General features: G+C 43.9%; 1 protein-coding gene across 1 annotated transcript in view; it reads left to right on the top strand.

Annotated features, from left to right (window-relative positions):
* Nucleotides 1–23,624, top strand: part of CNTRL (centriolin) — a 4,034,091-nt gene that overhangs the window by 691,738 nt on the left and 3,318,729 nt on the right. The window contains 2 exon segments of the mRNA XM_044058259.1: nt 14,000–14,020; nt 22,466–22,490. Of these exon segments, the coding sequence (XP_043914194.1) occupies nt 14,000–14,020; nt 22,466–22,490 (46 nt within the window).

Here is a 23,624-nt window from a genome sequence, read left to right as displayed (position 1 = left end):
TCTGTTGCTTTGTCCACTGTGTGCAAAGAGTAGTTTCAAGTTTAACAAGACTGTTATGCTACTAGAGAAACATACTATTTTGCTCAGTACTTTATTAACTTGGTGCCTAGCTTTTTGCTTTATAATTTGGTTTGACTGCATGCTATAGATGTCTCTGAGCCCATCCCCATGAATACTACTGACTACCATAGCCACAGGTGTAAGTTCTCCCCAACGCCGATCTCCATTTAATTCTGTAATCATTTTAATATGTAGTCTAAAATTTCCTTAGCATTTTAGTTGTGGGTGTTTTGATTGTGTGAGAGGACAAACACATTTAATACCTTTCCATCTGGGTTTGGTTGGATAAAGTCATCATTCCTGAAGGCGCATGTAATGTGGTCCAACAGCTGTTGTTTAGCCCTGTGGATGGTCAAATGACACTCATCTGTTAATACAGCATTTAGATTTACAGTCTCCAGATGTATTCAAACCCAGAAAAATTATTCACAGGAGCTACCTACTTATTTTCTGTAGATAAACAGGGCTGTCTTGATGAGATTCAGGCAGTGGGGAGAGGTCCTAATCATTTACTTCACCATCAAAGTCATTTGGGTGCCGCTCATCAAGTACATGCAGTTGGGAAAGCCCTTCCCATTTACGTTATCATCAGAGGTCTGTTTCTGCTCAGATAGGGCCTTCTACTTTAGTTTGTGTGTTGGGAAGACATAGTATTATCAGAGGGTTGTGGAGTACGCCTTACATCTATTTGCATACCTGCTGATAAATTGGGAGTGTCACTATACATACTCCTTGTTCTAGCAACTCAGCATGCATATCGGCAAGATGGTATTCTTCGTGGTTCCATCCTAGAAATTCATAATGGCGTTACTGTGCAAAATGTCATAGAAGTTGCATGTACATTCTTTCTACTGTAAGAAGATTTTCATGGTCCAGCAGTCACAAAAGCTGTGTGCACAGTCCTACTGCTCCTGGGAAAAGGTGAGTGTGGAGGGGCAGTGACGGATGCCATGCACACTGTCTTGCTGCTGAGAGAAGGTGGATGTGTGGTTGCAGTTACAGAGGCTGTGCTTTGGGATAGTTGGATGATACATTAGAATTGCCTGCTTGGCTGGGATCTGAGGGGGCCTGCATATTGTATTAACTGTTAGTTGCTATAACACTTTATTTTGTTAATAAAAGGCATCTTGCCTACCAAACCCTGTGACTGTTGTAGAGTTTAACACCCCAGTGTCAGGCATTTTTCATTGTCTAAGAATCTTTCCACTTGATGTGTTGAATGTATTTTTTAGTTTAAAGATACAGTACAATAATTACTTTTTCCTTTTCTTGTATAGGCCAGATGAGGCAGTTGTTAATTTGAAAGAATAGCTTGGGGTTGATCTCTGTGAAATTTCTACAACTTCATATGTATGGTTTGTTTGAACTTTCTACCTGGTTGATGTGTGTATGTATATGTATATATATATATATATATATATATATATATATATATATATATATATATATATATGTGTGTGTGTGTGTATGTTTACTATCATTTTTGCGAATGACAATCGGACAGGAGTTATTCCGAATGTCAGATTGTCGTCACAAAATGTTGAAGATATTGCAACGTCGACCACATTTATGCGAATGCAATAGTGCATTCGGCTTTAAGTGTTCAACAAACTGTACAGAGATTGCGGTGCAGTGAGGTTTGGAAATTCATCCATATCCCCACTGTAGTGTGATTTCGGAGTTGGAATATATCATTAGCAGGGTGTGTGGGGGATGCCGTATACATGAGCTCCTATATGGATATCACGTGATGTTTTTGAAGGCAATGTCGAATCTGCTGCTTCGATCAGCTGATTCGACATTGTAATGCATTTTTGATTCCATTCCCTTTTTGAGTTCAAATTAACCTGTTCCATTTGGTTAGAGATTGGCCTTACCAATTCCATGGTCAATAATCATTTCTTACCCCCTAATAAGAATAACTGGGATCATGCCATACATAATTTGAGGAGAAACATGCTTTTAGGAGCTGCCTCTGACCATTAGTCGTACAAGAGCATTACTTTGGTAAAATTTCTAATTCCTATCCATAGATCCAAGTTGTGCTTGAATATGGACTGGGATGAACTTTGTTTCATGTGAATGGAGAGTCATTCCAGGTCTGCAGTATCCTCATCAGAAAAGTAAGGAAACATAAAGGGCAATAAACTGGCACTGGCATTTACTTGAAGGCAATATTCATTCATTGTCTGCTTAATTTTTCTCAATGTCACAGGGAAACTGGGACCTGTCTCAATACTCATTAACAACAAGGCAGAGAAAATAACCCTGGATGGAACACCAATCCCACTGTAAGGTACACACACCACATGAAAACCTCTTGGCAATTTGAAGATTTGCCACTTCACCTAATGCAGTGCCTTTTGTATGTGGAAGGAATCTGAAGCACTCAACAAAAAACTGCAAGGACACAGGGAGAATATGCATGAATAGTCATGTATACAAAATGACAAAAACTTTGATGGCTGGAAGTCTTGCCCCTCCCCTAAATGATTTTTAGTGGACGTCCCCTCCCCTGAAGCGCTATTTGTTAATGTAGTCAGGGTGTTAAAATCTTACCACCAAATTTCTGGTATGAAATCCCAACCTGATGTATACCTTCCTATATGTCTTAGTCCCAACTTTTTTTCATTTCAAATTGCTGACTTTGCTTTTTATCATTTTTATAGTAGTGCTTTTTTGTGATTCTATTTTTAGGGTCTTTTTTTTGCCATTTTCTCAGTTGGACTGTCACTCTTTCCAGGCCTGTATACCCTTTGGTGCATTCAGGTATGTTCTGTAAATTAAGATGAGCCACCTCAGTATATGCCATTCTTTATTTGTTCCATGTTTTGACTATGCACTGAGCTCTGCACCATCCTTGTGAGCTTCCTAATGCCTGTAATATTGCTGGATATGTTGAGGCATGCTTGGTACCCCACATGTGAAGTGCAGCCGTACTCGCTCCATGTTTTGACTTTGTGGTAAGCTCTACTTCATCCTTGTGATCTTCACACCACCTGTGGTGTTACTGGAGTTGACAAAGCATGTCAGGTACCACATGTGAAACGCAACAAAGTATTCATTCCACATTTGATTTATGTACTGGCCTTGTGAGCTGCTCACGCCATTGCAACATTGTCAGGCATGTTGAGGCATGCTTTGCACCTCACATGATATCTTTTGAAGAAGTCTGCTCCCTATTTTAACTAGAGCTTATAAAAGCAGGCTTTAGCTGGAGCTTACAAAAGCAATTTACACTGTGCTTAGCAGTGAAAACAGTTTACAGGTAAGCTTCCCAGGTATGGGTAACTTTGACTTTTTTAGGAGTTTTACCACAAGTTGCACACTGTGTGAGTTAGTCTGTGGGATGAAAGAGAGGGGCTAGATGACCTGTGATCAATGGGGGCACTCTGGTAGAAGTCTGGAAGGTTTAAAAGGGGGGGGGGGCAAAACCAAAAAAAAAGACGTAAGCAAGGAAGAAAAGAAATCCAGGAGTATTGACTGAATTATCTCACGATTTCCCTCAGGAATAATCTGATTTTACTTTAGATATGTATAACATGTTTTATAGGCTGTCAGGGCATTATGTGAATTGTTACCATATGGAGTGCACTTAATTTAACAGCAGACAATCTGTGTGACATGTACAAAATTAGCTTTGTAATAAGTTTGAGTATTAACAGAGTAGTACTTGCAAAAGCCAGGATAATCAGCATTTAGTCTAGCTTGTGTTTACAAGTGTGGAAACTGTACATGTTGCAGATGTAGTATAGCTTTTATCTTCATTATGTGGGATTCATAACACAGACTTCAATAGAAATGCTTGGCGAGATTATATATCAAATACATAAACTTGTGTCTTTGACTAATTCTTCCAGGGGATCCATGGAGCTGATTCAGTAATGTTTAGGCATTTTAGCCTAGAAATGGCTAATGCTGAGCTAGTAGAAGAGAGTGATATTTAATGTACAGACTACGTATAGTCCACTTTTTTTAAGTCTTAGTGAAGCATTGTTAGAAAATGCATTCCTGAAGTAGAGATGAATAAGCAGAAATTATGAGATCCATGATAAAATGAAGGCAGAATCATTTCATCCTGTCACATCAAACTCAAAAAAATTTCTTTCAACAAATATGTCACGTCCGCAAAACCATTATATTTAAAAATGGAAAGAATATAAAGTGCAATCTCCTGTACTGCACATTCATTTTGTATAAGTGTACTAATATCATAAGCACAGCCTTGACAAAGGCAGTCAACACCGTTAAAGAATTTTTTTTCCAGCTGACAGTTTACATCATTCCACTGCAGAGAAACAAATTGCCATTTAACTGTAGCAGCAGTTCAGAACAGCAAAACCTCAATTCATCTGTCCACTTCCTGCTGCTGTTCTCTAAAAATGAATGTGGACACCCATGGACCACAGATATCAAACTGTTTCACTTCCCCAAATACTCAACTGATAACTGTATTTACTGCTAATGTAGTTCTGTTCTTGTAGCCTTATGACAAATTGGATGCAGCTAACTGCAAGGAAACTACATACTTTCAAATTCTGATTTGGAAGGGGAAAAAAAAATATATATATATATATATATATATATATATATATATATATACACACACACACACACATATATATATATATATATATATATATATACACACACACACACACATATATATATATATATATATATATACACACACACACACACACACACACATATATATATATATGTACACACACACACACACACACATATATATATATATATATATATATATATATATATATACATACACACACACATATAGATATATATATATATATATATGCACACACACACACATATAGATATATATATATATATATATATATATATATATATACATACACACACACACACAGATATATATATATATATATATATACATACATATACACACACACACACACACACACACACACACATGGTAGCTGGTTAAACATATTTTAATTCTTGTTTTCTCTTCTGGATTGTTTTTAGAACATATTTCAGACTTTTTGTAGAATACTTTCAGTAAAGTTGTATACTCAGTGCTTTAGTTTTAATGTTTTGTTAATTGTTTTCCATCTCTGATTTATTCTAGGTTACAGACTGAAATGAAATGAGTAGTCTGTTTTTATTTAAATGTATGTCTGATGATGTCAGTTTTCATTCATTCCTCACCAGTTGGGTTCGGATTTGACTTGGCCGCTTTTTACAGCTTGTGGATACTGGAAAATGAGCTCCTCCCTTACCCATAATGTTCCAGTCCCCTACCATATCTCAGAACTCATTAGCCACCTTCTCTTATGGATGTGGTCACTTTAGTGTGGTTTTTTTTTTTTTTGTCAGTTAAGTAAACTAATTATCTTTATATATCTATTCTTGTGTTTTTTTCAGTATACCATGTATATTCCTCCCTTAGCCTACATTTTCTCAGTGTAATTTTAGCTTACCATTGTTGGTAATTCCTTTTTATTTATTTTTAAGATACCCTTGCGGTAACCTCTGTAATTACCATAGTCAGTCATTTTTCTTACTCTTTCTTTCTTCTGATTTTTTCAAAAGAAAGTTTCTTTTTGTTGTTGTTAGTGCTATATTTTCTCAGGATGGCTGAAAAGTCTTCAGATTTTAAAAAAGTTTAAAGATTTTGGGCATACTGTCTCTTTTTCTGATGCACGTGATTCGTTTGCATACTGTTTAGGCCCTGCTCATTTAAAGGTGTCATGCAACATTTGTAAAGCTTTTAACTCACGACCTTAGTAGACTGTAAGAACAAACTTATTCTGAAAGGTCTTCTGTCTACGACCTTCTCCAAATCATTATCTGGAGCTCAAACCTCCAAAGTAGTTAAAAAGGAGACCAGGAAATGGCTGTCAGACCCTTCTGGATCCTCTGCTCCAGCTTCTGATCCTACCATGGAGGCAGCCTGTAAAGTATCAAAATAGTTGGATCCAAAAACTAAATCTTCGGATCTGTCAGTCTGTGATGCCCAATTTGTTACATTGGCTCTGACACCACTCCTTTGGACTTGGTATGGATCTTCTGTGGACCCTGTCCCTACCAGACCGCCATCACATTTTTTAAGAGCGATGCCACCATTCTATGCCCCCTTCAGTGGCCTCTTCTCATTCTTTCAGGAGTCTGACATAAGCAGATGTTGTTAGAATGATGAGGAAGTTTCTCTCAGCACAGATTCAGATAGGAGTACTCCTGGCTTCTACCCCTTTGGATCCAGAGACCTTTACTAGTACTACTCCACCCATCTTGGCTTCTTCTCTGATCCAACCCTTGGTTTCAGAGCCCTCGGATCTGAGTCTTCAGGACCATCTGTATTAGATACGAAGATTGTTGTGTCTTCGGCTCTGATACATTCTGTGAGTGCACTGGTTCTGAGTGCGTCAGAGCCGTATAACTCTTGGAGCAGTAGTGTTGTTGTCATATCCCAGGTGTTAGAATCAACACTGAAGTTTTCAAAGCCATTTCTATCCTTTGCAGCCTCAGCATTGGACAGTTTAGTTTCAGCCTCTGTCTTTGGCAGGCTGTCTTGGGGTCAGAGGGAGCCAATAGCCCGGAAACATGTTTTGTCAACTCTACCAGCCTTCTTCTCCCAGGAGTGCTCTGCCTTTGTGGTGGTAGAGAGAGTGTTCTCTGCTTCTAGAGGATAGATGATTCTACTCCCTTGGATCTTCCATCAGAGTCGCACATGTCTTTGTGCCTTGAGCTTCAACACTGTATTCCACAGGGACAGCTAGACCAAAGTTTGCAGGCTACCCAGTAGGGTAAACTTATCTTCTGATTCTTTTCCAGAACATCCCATGGAAGAAGTCCCTAGGAAGAGAAAGTGCAAGTGGAGGCTCTTAGACTCTCCTCAAGAGTTGGTCATAGAAGATAGCGGAAGGGTTTCCAAGATCACCACTTTTGGAGACATCCTGGAGATCCTCAAGCAAAGGGGTGGTTGGTCTACTGATAACCCTTCCCAAAAGGATTCTGTATTTCTGGAAGCCTTTGGGTTGACCCATCTATCTCCTGGGTGATTCCACCCACCAATGAGCTCATTCATTTGATCTCTAGATAGGCATGGAAAGAACCAGACACAGTTGAGCCGATCCCCAAGAGACCAGACAGGATCCTGGCAGAAGTGAAAAGAAGAGAATTTTGGAGCAAAGGAGAACAAGTAGATGCTACAGTCATGACAGGAGCCACAGAGAAGGAACTCGCGGAGCAGAGTTCATCTGTCCATCCTTCTAACAGGGAGTCCAGGGCACAAGACATATTTGGGAAGCATGTAAATGCTTCAGTGACCTTTGCACTATGGTTGCTGAATTATTTGGCACACTTTACCAGGCTTCAGAGGGACTTGATTAAAGAATTTTCCAAATCTCTGTCTGGGACTATTATTTTTGAGGCACAAAGCTTTGTTGCCTCACAGTCGGCTACCCTACAGTTCGCCTCATATTCGTCCATGAGGCTCATTTCACATGCAACTGAAGGTACCTCAAGGACGGCGGGTTCAGGCATTTCCATTAGGAGACATGCCTAAATGCACCTGTCTGATTTTGTGGAGCCCTTCAAGTCCTCCTTCGTCAGTGCACCCTTTGACGGAAGTTCTTTGTTTGGTCCTAAAGTGAAAGACACACTCTCCAGGTGTGAGCAAGATTGTAAGATCCTGTCTACAGTGGGAGTACGTTTTTCGACTCTTCAATGAACCTTCTTGAAGAATCAACGGGGAGGTCGAAAAATGTAGTTCAGAAAGTCTCAGGGTCCTTTCCATGATACACATGGAAAATAGTTCCCCAGGAGCAGAAGGGAACTGTAATGGAAGACGCCACCCATGCGGCAGTTGAGGCCCGCAGAACCGGGAGTGCAGAGATACCTTCTCTGACAGACCCTACCAGCGCTTCTAAAAGGAGGGATGATTGTCCACCTCTGAAGGCAGTCAGGGCATGTCTATCCTTGCACCAGAGAGCCTGACTAGATCTTACAAATGATACATGGGTGCAGAGGATTATTGCCAGAGGTTATATAATACCCTTTTCCCTACCCCCCCTTAAAAGTAAACAAAATTCCTTATGTTTCACTCAGTCAGAGGAAAGCAGCAGCTCTAGAAATGAAAAAGCTACTAGAAGAAGGGTCATCAAAGAGGTCCCCGTAGATCAGAAGGAGTCTAGAACTTACTCAGTATTCTTTTTAGTGCCAAAGAAGGCTGGGGACTGGAGATCAATTTTGGATCTCAGCAGTCTGAACAAATCAGTTCAGTATACAAAGTTCCAGATGTTCACTGTTCAGTCCATTTTGCCCTTTCTACACAAGGACGACTGGGTGTGCTCATTAGATCTTCAGGTTCGGTACTATCACATAAAAATGAACAGACGATCCAGGAGATACCTGCGCTTCCGGATGGGAACCAGTCATTATCAGTTCATAGCCCTGCCCTTTGGCCTCACCACAGCCCCTAGGGTCTTCATCAAATGCATGGCAGTATTAGCAGCTCACTTGAGACTGCAAGGATTCCAGTTGTGTCCATACTTAGATGATTGGCTCATAACTGCTCTGACCAGGCATCTTCTGATAAAGGCATGAAAGTATGTACACCAGCGTTGCTGTCATTCGGGAATTACCATCAATCCCAAACATTTCAGCTAGAACCACATCAGACGTTAGAATTCATAGGGGCCTTGTTCAATACATTATCAGTGACAGCCTGCCTTCCCTTACCAAGGGTACAAAATATTCAATTTCAAGTCAAAAAGATGATTAAAAGTTCTTCTTTATCAGCTTGATTGATTCTGCAAGCCTTGGGATCAATGTCCGCGGTAGTAGTTCTGGTTCTGTTAGCAAGATACCATATGAGAATTCTTCAATGAACTCTAGCAACTCAGTGATCCTTGTTACACCAACCTATGTCCACCCAGATCAGAATAACTCAAGCATGCAAAAAGTACATGTTATGGTGGATTTACTCAGATCAGATATTACAAGGCTGTCCCTTAATTCTTCCTCAGCCCAAAGCCATAGTGATCACAGATCCTTTTCAGATTAGGTGTGTGTGTGTGTGTGGGGGGGGGGGTAATTCTTGGAAAGGCAGTCCAAAGCACATGGTCCTCAGAAGAGGCCAACACACGCATATCAATGTCCTAGAAATGAGAGCAGTACTCCTAGCATTGCAGGCCTTTCAAGACTCTCCCTTCTGGGACTATAATGATACAGACAGTATGTCAGTGGTATGGTAAATCAACAAACAAGGAGGAACTAGATCGTACTCCTTATGTCGGGAAGCTTTCAAGAGTGTGGCAATTGGAGATTTCATCCAGTTGATTTCTGATAGCAGTGCACATTCTGGGGAAGTCCAGCATGATAGCAGACAAGTAGAGCAGGTCTGTTTTATTGCCTCATGAGTGGCCTGCCAACATGAAAGTTGAGGAAAAGATATTCCACCAGTGGGGTCAACCTTGCTGCAACCTCTCTGCATCTCCCCTCAACAATGAGTGCAGCAGGTTCTTTGCCCTGATTCCTCCACCAGAGGAATCACCAAGAGACTCTGTCCTCCATGATTGGCCCCCAGTCTCCTTAGTGCTTACCCCCCAATCCCCAAGTTTCTCCAGAAAGCATCTCATCTGAAGAGCAGAGTCATCCTGATTGCGTCTTATTGGTCTTGTCAGATTTGGTTCTCCTTCTTTCAGCCTCATATGGTTCAACCTCCATGGATTCTGGATCCAAATCCAGTCTGTCTGTCTCATCTGGCAGACATGAGTCACCTGGACATTTTATACCTAAAGCTGACCTCATGGTTTCTCCACTTCCATTGATAGCTAGACAACCCAGGCTCTCCTCCAGTCTGTCACATTCTTTTATTTTCCCATAAAGCTTCCACTACAAAGATTTACTGAAATAAATAGAAAATATATCTTTTTTAACACATCCGAAAGACACTGACCCTTTCTCAGCAGCAGTACATAAAGTTCTCTAGTTGGGCTAGTTCCTTGACTATTAAAGTACAATTAGCTGCCATTTCTAATTTTCATGTAGGAGTTAATTCCACCTTAGCTTCTTCAAAACTTTTTAAAGCTTTTATAAGAGGTACCTTTCTTCTGAGACCCCCTTTTAAAGATCCAACTCCACCATGGGATTTGAATTTAGTTTTACAAGCTTTGATGCAATCCCCATTTGAACCATCAGCAAAGTGTGAACTAACAATTTTAACTTGGATAACTATGTGATGTTATCAGTTTTCTTTCCATCCTCAACTGTTAGGTTTTGATCTGAACCTCTGATCTCAACTCAGCCATTACTGTAGCTTGTGGCCACCTCTAGAAATGAAAAAGGTACTAGAAGAAGAGTCAATCAGGAGATCACCCTAGATCAGAAGGAGTCTGGAACTTACTCAAGATTCTTTTTAGAGCTTCTCCCATTTCTGTAGTGCACCAACCCCTAACATACCCCAGCTGTTGTTTGCTGCTTTGCAAATAAGATGTGGTCAAGTTTCTTTAAATCTTTTTCATATATTCAGATATTTTCCTCCCTTTTTTTGCCCTTCTATTTAAGCTACACCTTCTGTGTAATCTTGTTACCATTGTTGGTATTCCTAACGTTTATACTCAAAAAAGTTTCCTTTCTTCCTCTCTTCTGTGAATTTTTTTACAGTAGTCAGAATGTCAGAAAAAGGCCCTTCATGGTTCAAGAAATATGAAAAATGTGGGCACAAGTTGCCTTTATTGGATGCACATACCCTATGCATATACTGTTTAGGCCCTGATCATCTGAAAGTTGATTGCAGCATATGCCAACACTTTAATCACAGGGCTATTGCTTACCATAAAAATAAACTCCTTCTGAAAGGGTTGCTTCCAACATCCTTTTCTGAAGCGATTTCTGGAGTTCAGCCCTTTTAAAATCTCCCAAACCATCAGGATCTTCTTCAACCCCTTCTTCTTTGGAGCCACCTCAAAAAAAAAAAAATAAAAGCAGAAGCAGATCTGAAGACTTCCTTGACAATTTTCATCCTGGATCTAATAGCCCCTTCTTCAGTTCCAAGTACCTTGATTCCAATATCTTTACTTAGGACTTAGGTACTCTCCAACTATAGACCCAGTACTGTCCAGAATTCCATCTCCATTTCCGAAACTCCGACATTCAGAATCCCCATCCTTGGCATCCTCTCAGTCTTCCAGAAGTCTAACCAAAACGGATGTGGACAGGATGATGATATTTCTCACAATGCAGATTCAGATGGGAGGTTACGCCTGCTGGTCAGGAAGTTTGTCCTTCTGTCACTTCCCCTATAACTCCTTGTCTGATCTGACCCATCATTTCATAGCCCTTGGATCCAAATCTTCTGAGTCCATCTAGTTTGGATCTGAAGATGGTTTTATCTTTGGATCCAAAGACATCTTGAAGTGCACTGGCTCTAACATCTTCAGAGTCGGATGACTCTTGGAACCAAAGCAGTGCTGTTGGGTCCTAGGTGTTGGAGTTGACTCCGAAGTTTTCAGAGCCATCTCTGCCCCTCAGTGCTTCGGCACTGGACAGCTTGGCTTTGACTTCTGCCTCTGGAAGATTGCTGTGGGTGGGGGGGATTCAATGGGCCATGAGCCCGGCTTCTTGGCTTTGTTGTCTTCCTTTTCCCTATAGCGTTCTGCCTTTGAGGTGGTGAAGACTGTTTTCTTAGCTGTGGTAGAGCGGATGGATCCTAACCGTTTGGATATTCCTTCCTGATCACAGATGTCTCTGGGCCTTGAGCCACATCATTCTACTCCACATGGACAAGCAGCCCAAAGTCTCCAGACCAACCAGCAGGGTTTCACTGTCTCTTGCGATGCTTCACCGGAGCATCCCTTTGAGGAATTCCTTAGGAAGAGAAAGTGCAAAAGGAGGCACTTGGACTCCCATCAGAAGTTGGTTACCAAGGATATGGATTTTGGTGAAGGGGAAAGGTCCCCATGATCACCTCCTGAAGACATTCTTGAGATTCCTAAACAGAGAGGTAGTTGGTCCTCTGATAATCTTTCTCCAGAGGAGTCAGTATTCCTGGAGGCCTTTAGAAGTTGGCCTGTTTACCTCCTGGGTTACTCTGCAAACAGTGAGCTCCTTGACTTGATCTCAAGGTGGGTATGGAAGGAACCTGACTCAGCTGAGCCAATACACAGCAGACCAATCTGGATTCTGGCTCCACAGGTAGGTATTGACTTTTGGAGTAAAGGGTGCCCATAAATTATATGGTTGTGGTGGCGGGCACCAAGAAAGAACTTGCTGTGCAGATTTCCTCAGTCCATCCCCCTAACAGAGAGTCTAGGGCATTGGACAGATTTGGGAAGAGTGTGCAAGTTTCAGCAATATTTTCTCTGTGGTCACTGAACTATTTGACACACTTTGCAAGTCTACAAAGGGACTTGATAAGGAACTTTCAAAAACTCTTGCCATGACCTCTACTGCTGAGGCTCGATCTTCTGTGGCTTCACAGTTGGCTATCCTTCAATCTATTTCGAATTCGCCCATGAGGCTTATCTCACATGCAGCTGAAGGTGCCTCAAAGGCAGTGGGTTCAGTCATTTCCGTCAAGAGGCATGCCTAGATGTGCTTGTGTGATTTTGCAGACCCTTTCATGTTTTCGTTCATCATTGCACTCTTTGACAGCAGCTCATTGTTTGACCCAAAAGTGAAGGCCTTCAGATCTGACTATTTGAGCGTGCTATGGGATACTAAGATTTAGTGGCTGCTATAGATCAAAGAAGTTTGGAAACTGCATCAGACTCCACATTCTGTCAGCTATGGATCTGGTCAGTTACTTCATCCCTCCTCTTCGGATGCTAAGACTAGGACCTGATAGGTAAAAAAAAAATAAGATTTGGGCATTTCTCGGATCTGGAACTACTCCACTACAGTGCTTCTCTCTGGATTTGAGATGCGCATGATGTTTTTCTCCACTTGTTGGCTAATCTTTGTCAGATACTAATCCTTCGATTCCGATGGACTGCTTGCTACAAAGATTAATCGATCTCTGGGGTCCGCCATACCCTAAAACACCATCGGCTCTTCCATTCCCTCAACTGTGGATCCGATCAGTTACATCATTCCACTTCTGCAGATCCTGAGACTAAGGTCTGACAGGCAACAGGTATTCAAGGAGAACTGGGCCCTTCTTGGATTTTGGATCCAGAGCTACTTCACTACAGTACTTCTCTTCAGATCATAGGCACACTTTGGATTCGATGGGTTGTTTGTTTTAGTGCTCAAAGTCCTGCTCCCCATACTTTTCAACTGTCTAGATTTTCACAAAATATTTTTTGTATGGTCTTCATAAAACTTGCGATTTTTTTCTGGCAAACAATTGGAATGATCTGAGGACTGAAATCTCTAATTAATGACATACATTTATTTTTTTTTTGCAGACTTCATATTCTTTACAGAAACGCATGCTAAGACAATTCCTCTTTTTCCAGCATCTCCTGTTTTATAAGAGCAGTATTTAAAATCTATCCCTAATTTTCAACCTTTGTTTCTTCCCCCCCATTCTGCCAAGATCTATCCAGATTCTATAGGGTCCACCCTTACAGAGCCCTCCTTTCTTTCTTTTAACGGATTTCGAGGTCAAGCGATGCCTTCCTTCCTGGAGGTTGTGGCTTACATGAGCCAGATTTTTTGCTTCTCCTAGTCTATCGCCCTCTTCTGCTTTGGTGAGAGGGCTTGCCTTATCCTGCCATGACCATCCTCCAAACTGGTTAATTTCCAAAGGATATTCCCCTCCTAGCAGTACAAGAACCCCCTGAGGATACACCGCGTCAGACCGAAGATACTCCTGTTGATACCATCGCTGTGGCAGCAGCCACCAAAAAGGAGTTAGCTGAATAGAGCTCCTTTGTCTGCCAAACAGGGAGTCCAAAGTGATGGAAGGTTTGGTAAGCGCATGTGCACCTCGGCTACCTTGAAGCTGAGGTCCGTAAATTATTTGGCTCATCTCACCCACTTGCAGAGGGATTTGGTCAAGGGAATCACCAACTCTCTTGTAGAGACCATGTCAGTCTAGGACCTTTAAAAAAAAAAAGTGCCTGCTCAGCTAGCTGCTATTGCTTCCATGGCTAATTTTTCCATGAGGCTCATCTACCACTCAGCAGAAGGCACATCACGGGCAGCTGGCTCAGGCACTGCTGTTACAAGACATCCTTGGATGAGGCTTTGTGACTTGAAGAATCCTTCAAGGTGTCTTGTCAATGACCTTTTCGATGGTTCTTCCTTGTTTGGGCCATCTGACAAATGTACTCTTACTCACAGTGAACAGAAAGGAATGTCGCTGTCTGCCATGGGGATCAAGTTTTCTACTCCTCAGCATACCTTTTCTAGAAATCAGTGCAGCCGTAGGAAGCCCTGCTTAAGAAAAATCCCACTTTTTTTTTTCAGGATCAACGCAGAAACACATCCTTCAGAGACAGAGGAAGAAGTGCTAATGGTAGATGCTGCCCCAGAGGTAGAGGGGGGTCCACAGAATCAGGGTTTCAGAGAACCATTCTCTGACAAACCCTGTCACTGCTTCTGAAGCACTCCCAACTGTCCATCTCTGGAGGTAGTCAGAGGTTGATGTGAATTTGTTCTATCTCGCCATTCATTCTTACTGATGGGTCGGAGCCGATCCCTCGGCTGCGAGTTGGCCTACTGCAAAGCTCAAGGTTTTCAAATAGCTCAAGGCCTAGTCCCTGTCCCATGATGCACCTAGAGTTACCTCAGATCTAGTTTGCCGATGCAACAGATAGGAGGTTCTCGCTAGCTCGGGTCACTAAAAACTTTACTATTATTATATTTCAAAATATTGTTGATAATTTTTTCATAATATAGTTAGTTAAGCTCTTACAGCTTTATATGTAGTTTCCTTTTCCCTTGTGTGCCTTTTTCATAGCTTAATAGTTGGCCTCATTTTTTTTCTTATCTAAAGTCTGACTAAACATTTGTTTAAATAGAGACTTTCTTTCACCCTTTTTCTTAGAATTAGTATTGTGTGCTTAGTTAGTGACCTTTGTCTGTCACAGCTTTATAGTTAACTTTAGCAGTGTTTAGATTAGTTATTTGTATTTAGTGAATTTGTCACTAATTGATATTATCTGTTTAGATAAATTGTGTGTGTGTGTGTTTGTGATTTGTTAGCCTTAGTTGAAAGGCTTGTGTGCTTATGTTTAGCCTGTTTTTTATGAGAAGGCTTATTCTTATATTTGATTGTTGTTGGGTGTGTCCAGATTTTCTGTCATGGCTGATGACAAGGACAAACACCCTAAGTCAGGGTTTAAAAAAATGCCCTAAATGTGGTCAGAAGATGTCTGTCACTGACAGCCATGTCAATTGCGTTTATTGCTTAGGTGCATTACACTTGCAAGAAACCTGCTGCATATGCCATTCCTTTTCTTCTCGGGTTCTCCAAGACAGAGAGGAAACTCATTGATAGGGGTTTATTGAAACCTTTCCACGAGGCTTTGAGTGACCAGAATGGATCTAGTAAGTCCTCAAAGTCTTCCAAGACTTCCATGGAATCAAAAAAATCAAAAAAGTCTGTGACATCGGCATCACAGGTCTTGGATCCGACTGTCTTTTCTTTTCGGAGCCAGTCCCACGGTTTTGGAACCGGTATCTGAAATTCCAAAATCTCCTTTACTTCGGTTGGTACCATCGATCCATTCATCTCGGTCTTCTGTTAGCCTTTCAGTTTTGGATGTGGATTGTGTGTTGCAGTAGCTTTTACAGGCGCCAGCCTTTGCAAAATTATCGGCTCCGACCCAGGCAGCTTCGGAGCCGAGGCCCCTTATGCCAACTACAACTCTTCCTCTTCCGAGCCATACCAGTCTTTCGGAGTTGGAGGAGTCGGACTTGTTGTTTGTAGAGCCTTCGGAGCCGATGCCTGCTCCAGTGTCTTCGGTTCAGTTCACTCTGACGTTCTTGGCACCGATCGAGGACTCTAGGAGCCGACACTCTCTAGTTGGGTCCGGGGAGGATAGTCGAACTGACTTGTCTGTTCCGACTCTGCCTCTTGGGGCTTCGGCTCGGATGAGCTCAGCTCCTACCTTAGGCTCAGAGCCCATGGTCCCGGTGCCAGGGGTATCAATGGTTTCCTCTGATCCATCGGCCCCTTTGCTTCAGAGCTGGGGTGCCTTCGAAGCCATGAGGAGAGTTATGTCTCCCAAGACATCCTCAACCTCAAGTCTAGCTTTTTCATCCACTAAGGCGCCTGTGTCTGCTTCTGCTTCACAGATCCTGGCAAAGCGCAGAGACCCAGAGCCTCAGAAAGCCCCATTGGGTGGCCAATGCTCTTCCGAGACCTCACCAGAAGCTCCCACCAATGAGGTTCCCAGGAAGAGAGTTTGTAAGAGGAAACATCTAGACTCCCCTCAGGAGTCCCTAACATCTGATACTGATTAGGATGAATCAGAAGGGTCCCCATGGTCCCCCTCTGAGGATATCTCATGTGCAGAGATACTTAAAATCCTTAGGTAGAGTGGTTACTGGCAGTCCACAAACCCTGCTGAAGACTAGTCTGTTCTCCTGAAGGCTTTCGGGTCTCAGCCCTCCACCTCTTGGGTGTCTCTGCCCTTCGATGAGCTTCTGCAGCTGGTCTCATGAATGGCATGGGAGTCTCCGGACACCATGGAGCCTGTTTCTTGACCAAAGGTGTGCCAGTTGATTCCATGGTGGTGGCGGCAGCCACCAAAAAGAAATGTCAGAAACTTCCTCTTCTATCCATCCTCCTAACAGAGACTCTAGGATCATGGATAGATATGGGAAGCTCATGTTTAGTTCAGCAACTTTTGCACTCCGTTCGCGTAACTACTTAACCCATTTCACGAGACTACAAAGAGATCTCCTTAAAGAGCTGGGAGATGCTCTTCACGGTACAGTAGCTGCAGGAGCTACAGACAAAGTTGCCTCCCAGCTTGCTACCTTCAACTCCATTATTAACTCGTCCATGCACCTCATTTCATATGCAGCTGATGGAATGAGCAGGGCAGCGGGTACAGGAGTTGCTCTTAGGAGGAACTGCTGGATGCGCTTGTGTTCCTTCGGGGAGCCCTTCAAGTCACCCTTTGTGAATACCCCTTTTGATGGCTCATCCCTTTTTGGGCCCAAAGTTAAGGAAACTTTGACTAGTTGTGAGCAGGAGGGAAAGGCATCGGAGTCCGTTTTTCCACTCCTACCAGATCCTACCCCAAGCGTTAAAGGGGAGGGAAAATGTGGTTCCAAAAAGCCCTAGGAGCCTTTCAAGGACACACGTGGTGAATCCCCCTCCAGGGGCAGAGGAGAGGACAATAATGGAAGACACGGCAAAGGGGGTCCGCAAAACCAGGGTGACCGAGATCATTTCTTTGGGAAGCCCTACCAGGACTGAAAGGAGGTCCAACTGTCCTGCTCTGGAGGCAGTCTGGGGTCGCTTATCTTTGTACCCAGATGCCTTGCTCTAAATAAACGACAACTGGGTACAAAGTATCATTTCCAGAGAATGCTTCATTCCATTCGTCACACCCCCTCCACTGACAAGAAAAATCCCATACGTTCCACCCAGTTACAGGGAACAAGCAACAGTAGAGGTCCAAGCGTTGCTAAGAAAAAGAGTCATCCAACCAATCCCAGCAGACCAGATAGGATCCGGAACTTACTCAAGATTCTTTTTTTAGTTCCAAAATGGGACTGGAGACCTATATTGGACCTCAGCAGGCTAAACAAATGTGTCAAGAAAGAGAAGTTTCAGATGGTCAAGCTTCAGTCGATACTTCCCTTCTTAGGGAAAGACAATTGGATGTGCTTGATAGGTCTCCAGGATGCGTACTACCACATAAAAATGGCCAGGCCATCCAGTAATCATCTGTGCTTCCGTCTGGGAGCCAATCATTACCAGTTTCGAGCCCTGCTCTTTGGTCTCACTACAGCCCCCAGAGTGTTCACCAAATGCATGGCAGTGGTCATACCTAGACGATTGGCTCCTCACTGCCACTACCAGGCATCAACTCATTCAAGGGAATCCAGTCTGTCACTCTGCAGCCAGCTGGGCATTACAATAAACTCAGAAAAATCTGTCTTGTTGCCATCGCAGCATATCATCTTTATCGGAGCAGAACTGGGCACCACCACGCTAAGACTTCCAGTAGAAAAAGTCTTACTACTCCATCAGCAGGTCCGCATTCTGATATCCAAAAACAAGGCTCCAGCATCAGAAGTTCTAAAACTGTTAGGTATGATGGCAGCAGCAATTCTGGCCATACCGCTGGGTCATATGCACATGCGGATACTGCAATGGCTGTTGTTCATTCAATGGTCTTACCAAGAGCTCCCCATGTCTCACCTGATAATGATCACAAACTTCTGCAAAAAGGATCTTCAGTGGTGGTTGACCTCACTTCGTCACAATAGGACATCCCTTTGTTTTACCTCCACCAGCAAGCCACAGTGACCATGGACGCGTCCCCGATAGGGTGTGTGGGGGGGGCCATTTTCAGGAAAGAACAGCCCAAGGCACATGGACCGATCAAGAGACACATCTGCATATCAATGTCTTAGAGATGAGAGCAGTACTTTTGGTGTTGCAGTACTTCCAGGACTCTCTTCCTCTGGGTACAGTTGCGATTTAGACAGACAACATGTCAGTGGTCTGATACTTGAACAAACAAGGAGGAACCAGGTCATACCCCCTTTGTCGTGAGGCCCTAAGAGTATGGCAGTGGGCGATATCCACCCAGCGCTTTCTGTTAGCAACGCACATCCAGGGGGAATCCAACATGATAGCAGACAAGCTGAGCAGAGCAATTTTGTTGCCCCATGAGTGGTCCCTCAAGAAAGAAGTAATGGACAGGATATTCCGCAGGTGGAGCCAGCCTTGCTGCGACCTTTTTCCCAGTCACATGAACACAAAATGCAGAAGCTACTTTGCCCTGATTCCCCCTCTGGGAGAAGCCCCAAGGGATGCACTCATTCACGATTGGCCTCTGGGTCTCCTCTCTGCTTTTCCACCAATCCTGTTGGTACCCAAGGTTCTACAGAAAACAAAATCTCTGGGAAGGACTATCATTCTTATAGCCCCTTATTGACTTCATCAGATTTGGTTCCCCGTCCTTCGACTTCATCTTTTGGAGGACCCTTGGATTCTGGGCCCAGTTCCAGACCTTCTGACGCACTAGTTGGGGGAACTTCATCCTTCTTTTCAGTCCCTGAAGCTGACAGCTTGGCTGCTCCAATTCCCATCATAGCCAGGTTCCATAACATTTCCAATGAGACCAAGCAAATTCTATTCTCTCTCAAATCCCTTACAAGGAAGCTATACCTTGGCAAATGGAAAAAAAAATTTTATATGGGCCTCTAAAAACAATATTGATCCTTACCAAGCCCCAATGGCTTCTATACTAGAGTTCTTGACCATGATCTTCAATAAAGGAGCTGCAGCTGCCACAGTCCGTGTTCAACTTGTTGCCATTTCTAACTTTCATCTTGGATTCGAAGGTTTGAATATTATGTCACACAAATTATCCAAAGCCTTTCTCAAAGGGACCTTTCATCTCAGACCACCTGTGAAAGCACCCTATTCCTCATGGAATCTAAATGTTACGCTTTCCCGCATCATTCTTCCTCCATTTGAACCAGCTTCCTCATGTGACCTCAAATTTTTGTCATGGAAGACTATCTTTTTAGTGGCTATTACTTCTGCCCGCAGCGTGTAAGAGCTTCAGGCCTTGTCCATTAAACCTCCTTACTTGATTTTCCCTGCTGACAGAGTCTCACTTCGAACAAACCCCTCTTTTTTGCGTATGGTTTACACTGAAACTAATCATGTTAAGTTGTCTATCTCCAGCATTCTGCCTTGGGGTCAGAGCCGACCGCCCCCGACTCGGCCACTAAAGCCTCGAGAAGGTTCTTCGAGCTCGGAGGAGGCCCCTTTATATCCCACAATGCTAGGCGATAGGCGATAGTTACCTCAGATCGCTACAGCTTCGAGGTTGGTTGCCCGGGGTTATTCCTGTGAGTTCCTTCTTTTCTTTAGCTTTTTTTTTAAAAAAAAGTTTTTTAATTTTTAAATTATTAATTAGTTTAATTGAATGAGTTCCCTAACCTAATTTTTTCCCTCTATTTTTTTCCTAATTTTTAAAGTTTCTTTTTACTTTCTTCTTCCCTCTTAGGGGAGCCTTCCCTAGTGAGTGCCTGTTTATTGTATTGTATACTTTTTATTTTTTTATTTTTTTTTATTTTTTGTATTTTTACTTTTGTTTTGTAATTTGTGTTGTTTTGTTGTGTGTTGTGTTGTTGTTAGGTTAGAGGTGTCTAAAGTTAAAAGGTTCGATTCAAGAAGTGTGATGCGATTCAAGTGTGATGCGTGCCACTGGCAGACACTGTGTCTATTGTCTAAGCTTGCACTTCTTGTAATGCTGTCTGCTCTGTGTTGTCTGCCAGGGACTCCTGTGCCAAAGAAAAAAAAAAAATAAGCTTATATTGAGTTGAAGAAGATTTCGCCTCTGGGATCGTCTGGCTCCCCAAGCCTCCTCGAGGTCGAGGTCTCGAGGTCTTTCCCTCCAAGGCTTATCTCAGGTCTTGACTCTTCATTCTATCGCTCTTTATCAGCGTATTCAACCGATAAGACTCAGTCCACAGTTCCTGTGGTTCGCTGCCTCAGTCCACAGAGGTTGGCCGGCTACCGCCCGTGGGGGGCCGGCAAGTCTTATCACCTACCAGAGCGAGGCGTCTAAGATCTTGAGGATCTCCCTGCTCTGTCTAGGGAGATCTCTCCCTGCTGGATTCATTGACTCAGGATCTCCTCCCTCCTCCATGAGTGGGGCCAAGGTCCATGACCTCAGAGGTGGTGAGTCGATCACCTCAAGTCTGAGGCAGGAGCCAGAGTCAGTTACTGGGAGCTCAAGGTCCTCTGCCTGCCCCTCCTTCGACTCTTTCTCCTTCTCACTCTCTTGAGTTCGGAACTCTTTCGTCCGAGACCGAGACAAGGGAGTCACCTCGAGCCGACCATCGTCTCCGCCCGCCGGCCCGGCCCGCTTTCATGAGAGAATTCGTCGGGTCGTTCCCTCGCCGCTTCGGGGTGAGAGGAATCTCGATCTCTGGACCCCCCCTCTCCGCTCGGCTGCTGGGCGCTGCATGTCGACCCACGTCCGACCCCGCCTCGGTCGATTGCTTGGCTGAGGGGGGGGGCTCCGAGCCTCTCGGGGGGCCTGACCTGGGGTGCTTTGAGTCACTTGAGGGAGGAGGCCGGGGAGTGTGGCTCTGCCTGCTCCGGGTGCACCCCTCCCTCTATGCTGTCCTAGAGTCTGGCCACCAGGTCGGCTCCGTCAGGAGCCACCTCCGACCGCAGAGAGCAGGCTCCTCAGGAGCTCCCTTTGGGCGGACGCATCCTGCCCAGGCCTCCGAGAAGGCTTTTAGGGAGCCCTCGAAGAAGACACCTTGACTCTGTGTTGGTGACTCACGCAGCCCTAGATGAAGAGATCTTGAAGGAATCTGACATTGACTTCTCTGGAGTCTATCCGCGAGAGACACATCCAAACAGAGACAGAGCTTCTCCTAAACTTCTCTGGATGAAGATGTCTCATTTGCAGGAGGCTTGATCTTGCTTCCACCTCCTGAAATTCTCCTTCTCTCCCCCCGCCCCCAAGTGTGTCTCCTTCGATGCCCCCATGCAGATTCAGTGGACCCCACCCCAGGAGACCTCCAAACCCCTCATCCACTCCCCCAGGGACAAATTTTTATCAAAAAAGGCTCCTCAGTGGAAGGAATTTTGAGAAAAGGAGTCTCTGTGGAGCTGCATGGTGTCCTTCAGTGCCTGTCCATAAGTCTCTGTGGATGCTATGGTGGTAGCTGCCTACCACAAAGCGGAGATCCTCCTCCCCGACAGTGCCTGTGCGTATGCTGAACAATGCGTCATTTACCATCGCCTGTGCCGGGAAGCTTCTGTTCTCCTCACTATGAAATGCTGAAGGACCCTACAGCCACGGTGCCCAAGAGAAAATGAACACAGCATAGCTATCCTTAATTCTATTTCTGCTGCCATCCCCTCTTAATCTAATTCTCCACCCAAATGCCTCACAGGAACAGAATCCTTAATTCTACGAGGCACTCACTCCCGTAAGCCTCCTCTCTTATGCCTGGCCCTTTCACGCGAGCGAAACCACAGGAACATCTTTAGCCTTACACTTAACTTGCGCCTTTCGGCGACTATCTGGTACTGGTGGAAGACTGTTTGACTAGTCTTTCACGAGTTTCCTGATTTTGATGGATCATCTTTGTTGGTCCCTCCAGGCCGTTAAACTACTTCCTGGTAGGCGGGCTGATGGCACAAGGTTTTCTGCCCGTGGCCAGAGGTTTTCTCTCCTTCTAGGCAGAGGCCAAAGCCCGGCCAGAGGAGTCTCGGCCCCGTAGAGAGGGAGGGCAACACAAGCCTGGGAAGCCCTAGACGCAGCAGGGTAAGCCCCCTGGGGAACAACAATGAGCCCCGACTGAAGATAGGCCGGGGGTCAGCAAGTCGGGAGGGCAAACCCTGCCCATCCGATAAGCCATTTCAGCATTATTGAGGTGTTGCCCGAGGCCTGGCTAGTCCAAACTTTCGAAGGAAAATTGTCACTGTACCCATAAGCCAGAGGTTCAATTCTATAATCTCCCTAGCAGCTTCCACAAATTCAAAAAAAAATCCTAGATTCTATTATTCCACTTTCTTAAGATAGCAGCTCAGTCAAAGTAGGACTGGATGACAATTTTCAAGGGATATCCACCAGCAGACAATTTCAAGGGTTCCTGAATCTCAGGGTCAGCCTTAGTTCCAAGAAAACAAGGGACTGGAGACCAATTTGGTTCTCTTTAGTTTTTCAGAAAACATCAGAAAAACACCAATTTTGGATCTCAGAGAATCCAATAGATCGGTGCTCTAAAACAAGATTTCGGATGGTCATGCTCCCTAGCTTTCTGGGGCGCTTGGGAAAAACTGGATGTGCTCTGCAGATGGTTCCACTGCGCCGACTATCAACCTGTCATTTCAAGGCAGCGCCAGCCCCGGGCTCTCTTCAGGCTGGGAACCAGTGTCTACTCAATTCTAAAATGCTCCCAAGTGGCCTCTCTCACCCATGCCCCGGTGTTTGTCTGTTTGTTGCTTTGCAGTTGTAGCTACTCCTGGGAGGCAACGAGATTCCAGGTGTTTCCTCACTTGGGCCTTGTCGCACTATTACCTTCTGTCAAAAAAATCTCCTTCTGTATGCCAGCAACAACACTTTAACCAAAGGATATCAGATATCTAAAATTGTTATTAAGTGCGAAACTGTAACAGATTGTGCAAGGACATGGGAACCATTGGGATATCAAGCATTCTTAGATAACAATTCCATTGGTGCAAACAAGGCAGACAAAAGGATATCACAGCTTCAAAAATTTCAAAGGTAGTGGCTCAGGCCATCACAGGCCTTCACCAGGTTAGTGGGGCTAGTGTTCCTTCCACATCCAGCGGCTTCTCCTGTCTTTTTAGTGGCCAGATTGGACGCCACAGTCATTCAGTCCTCCCATAGCATACAACAATATACCAAGCCTCTTGAATGTCTCACTGTTCTGAG

This window comes from Protopterus annectens, chromosome 16.part0, assembly GCF_019279795.1.
Source record: "Protopterus annectens isolate FY-2018-M chromosome 16.part0, PAN1.0, whole genome shotgun sequence".
Classification (NCBI taxonomy): Eukaryota; Metazoa; Chordata; order Ceratodontiformes; family Protopteridae; genus Protopterus; species Protopterus annectens.
The sequence above is the reverse complement of the archived record's forward strand: the minus strand, read 5'-3'. Positions and strand labels throughout refer to the sequence as shown.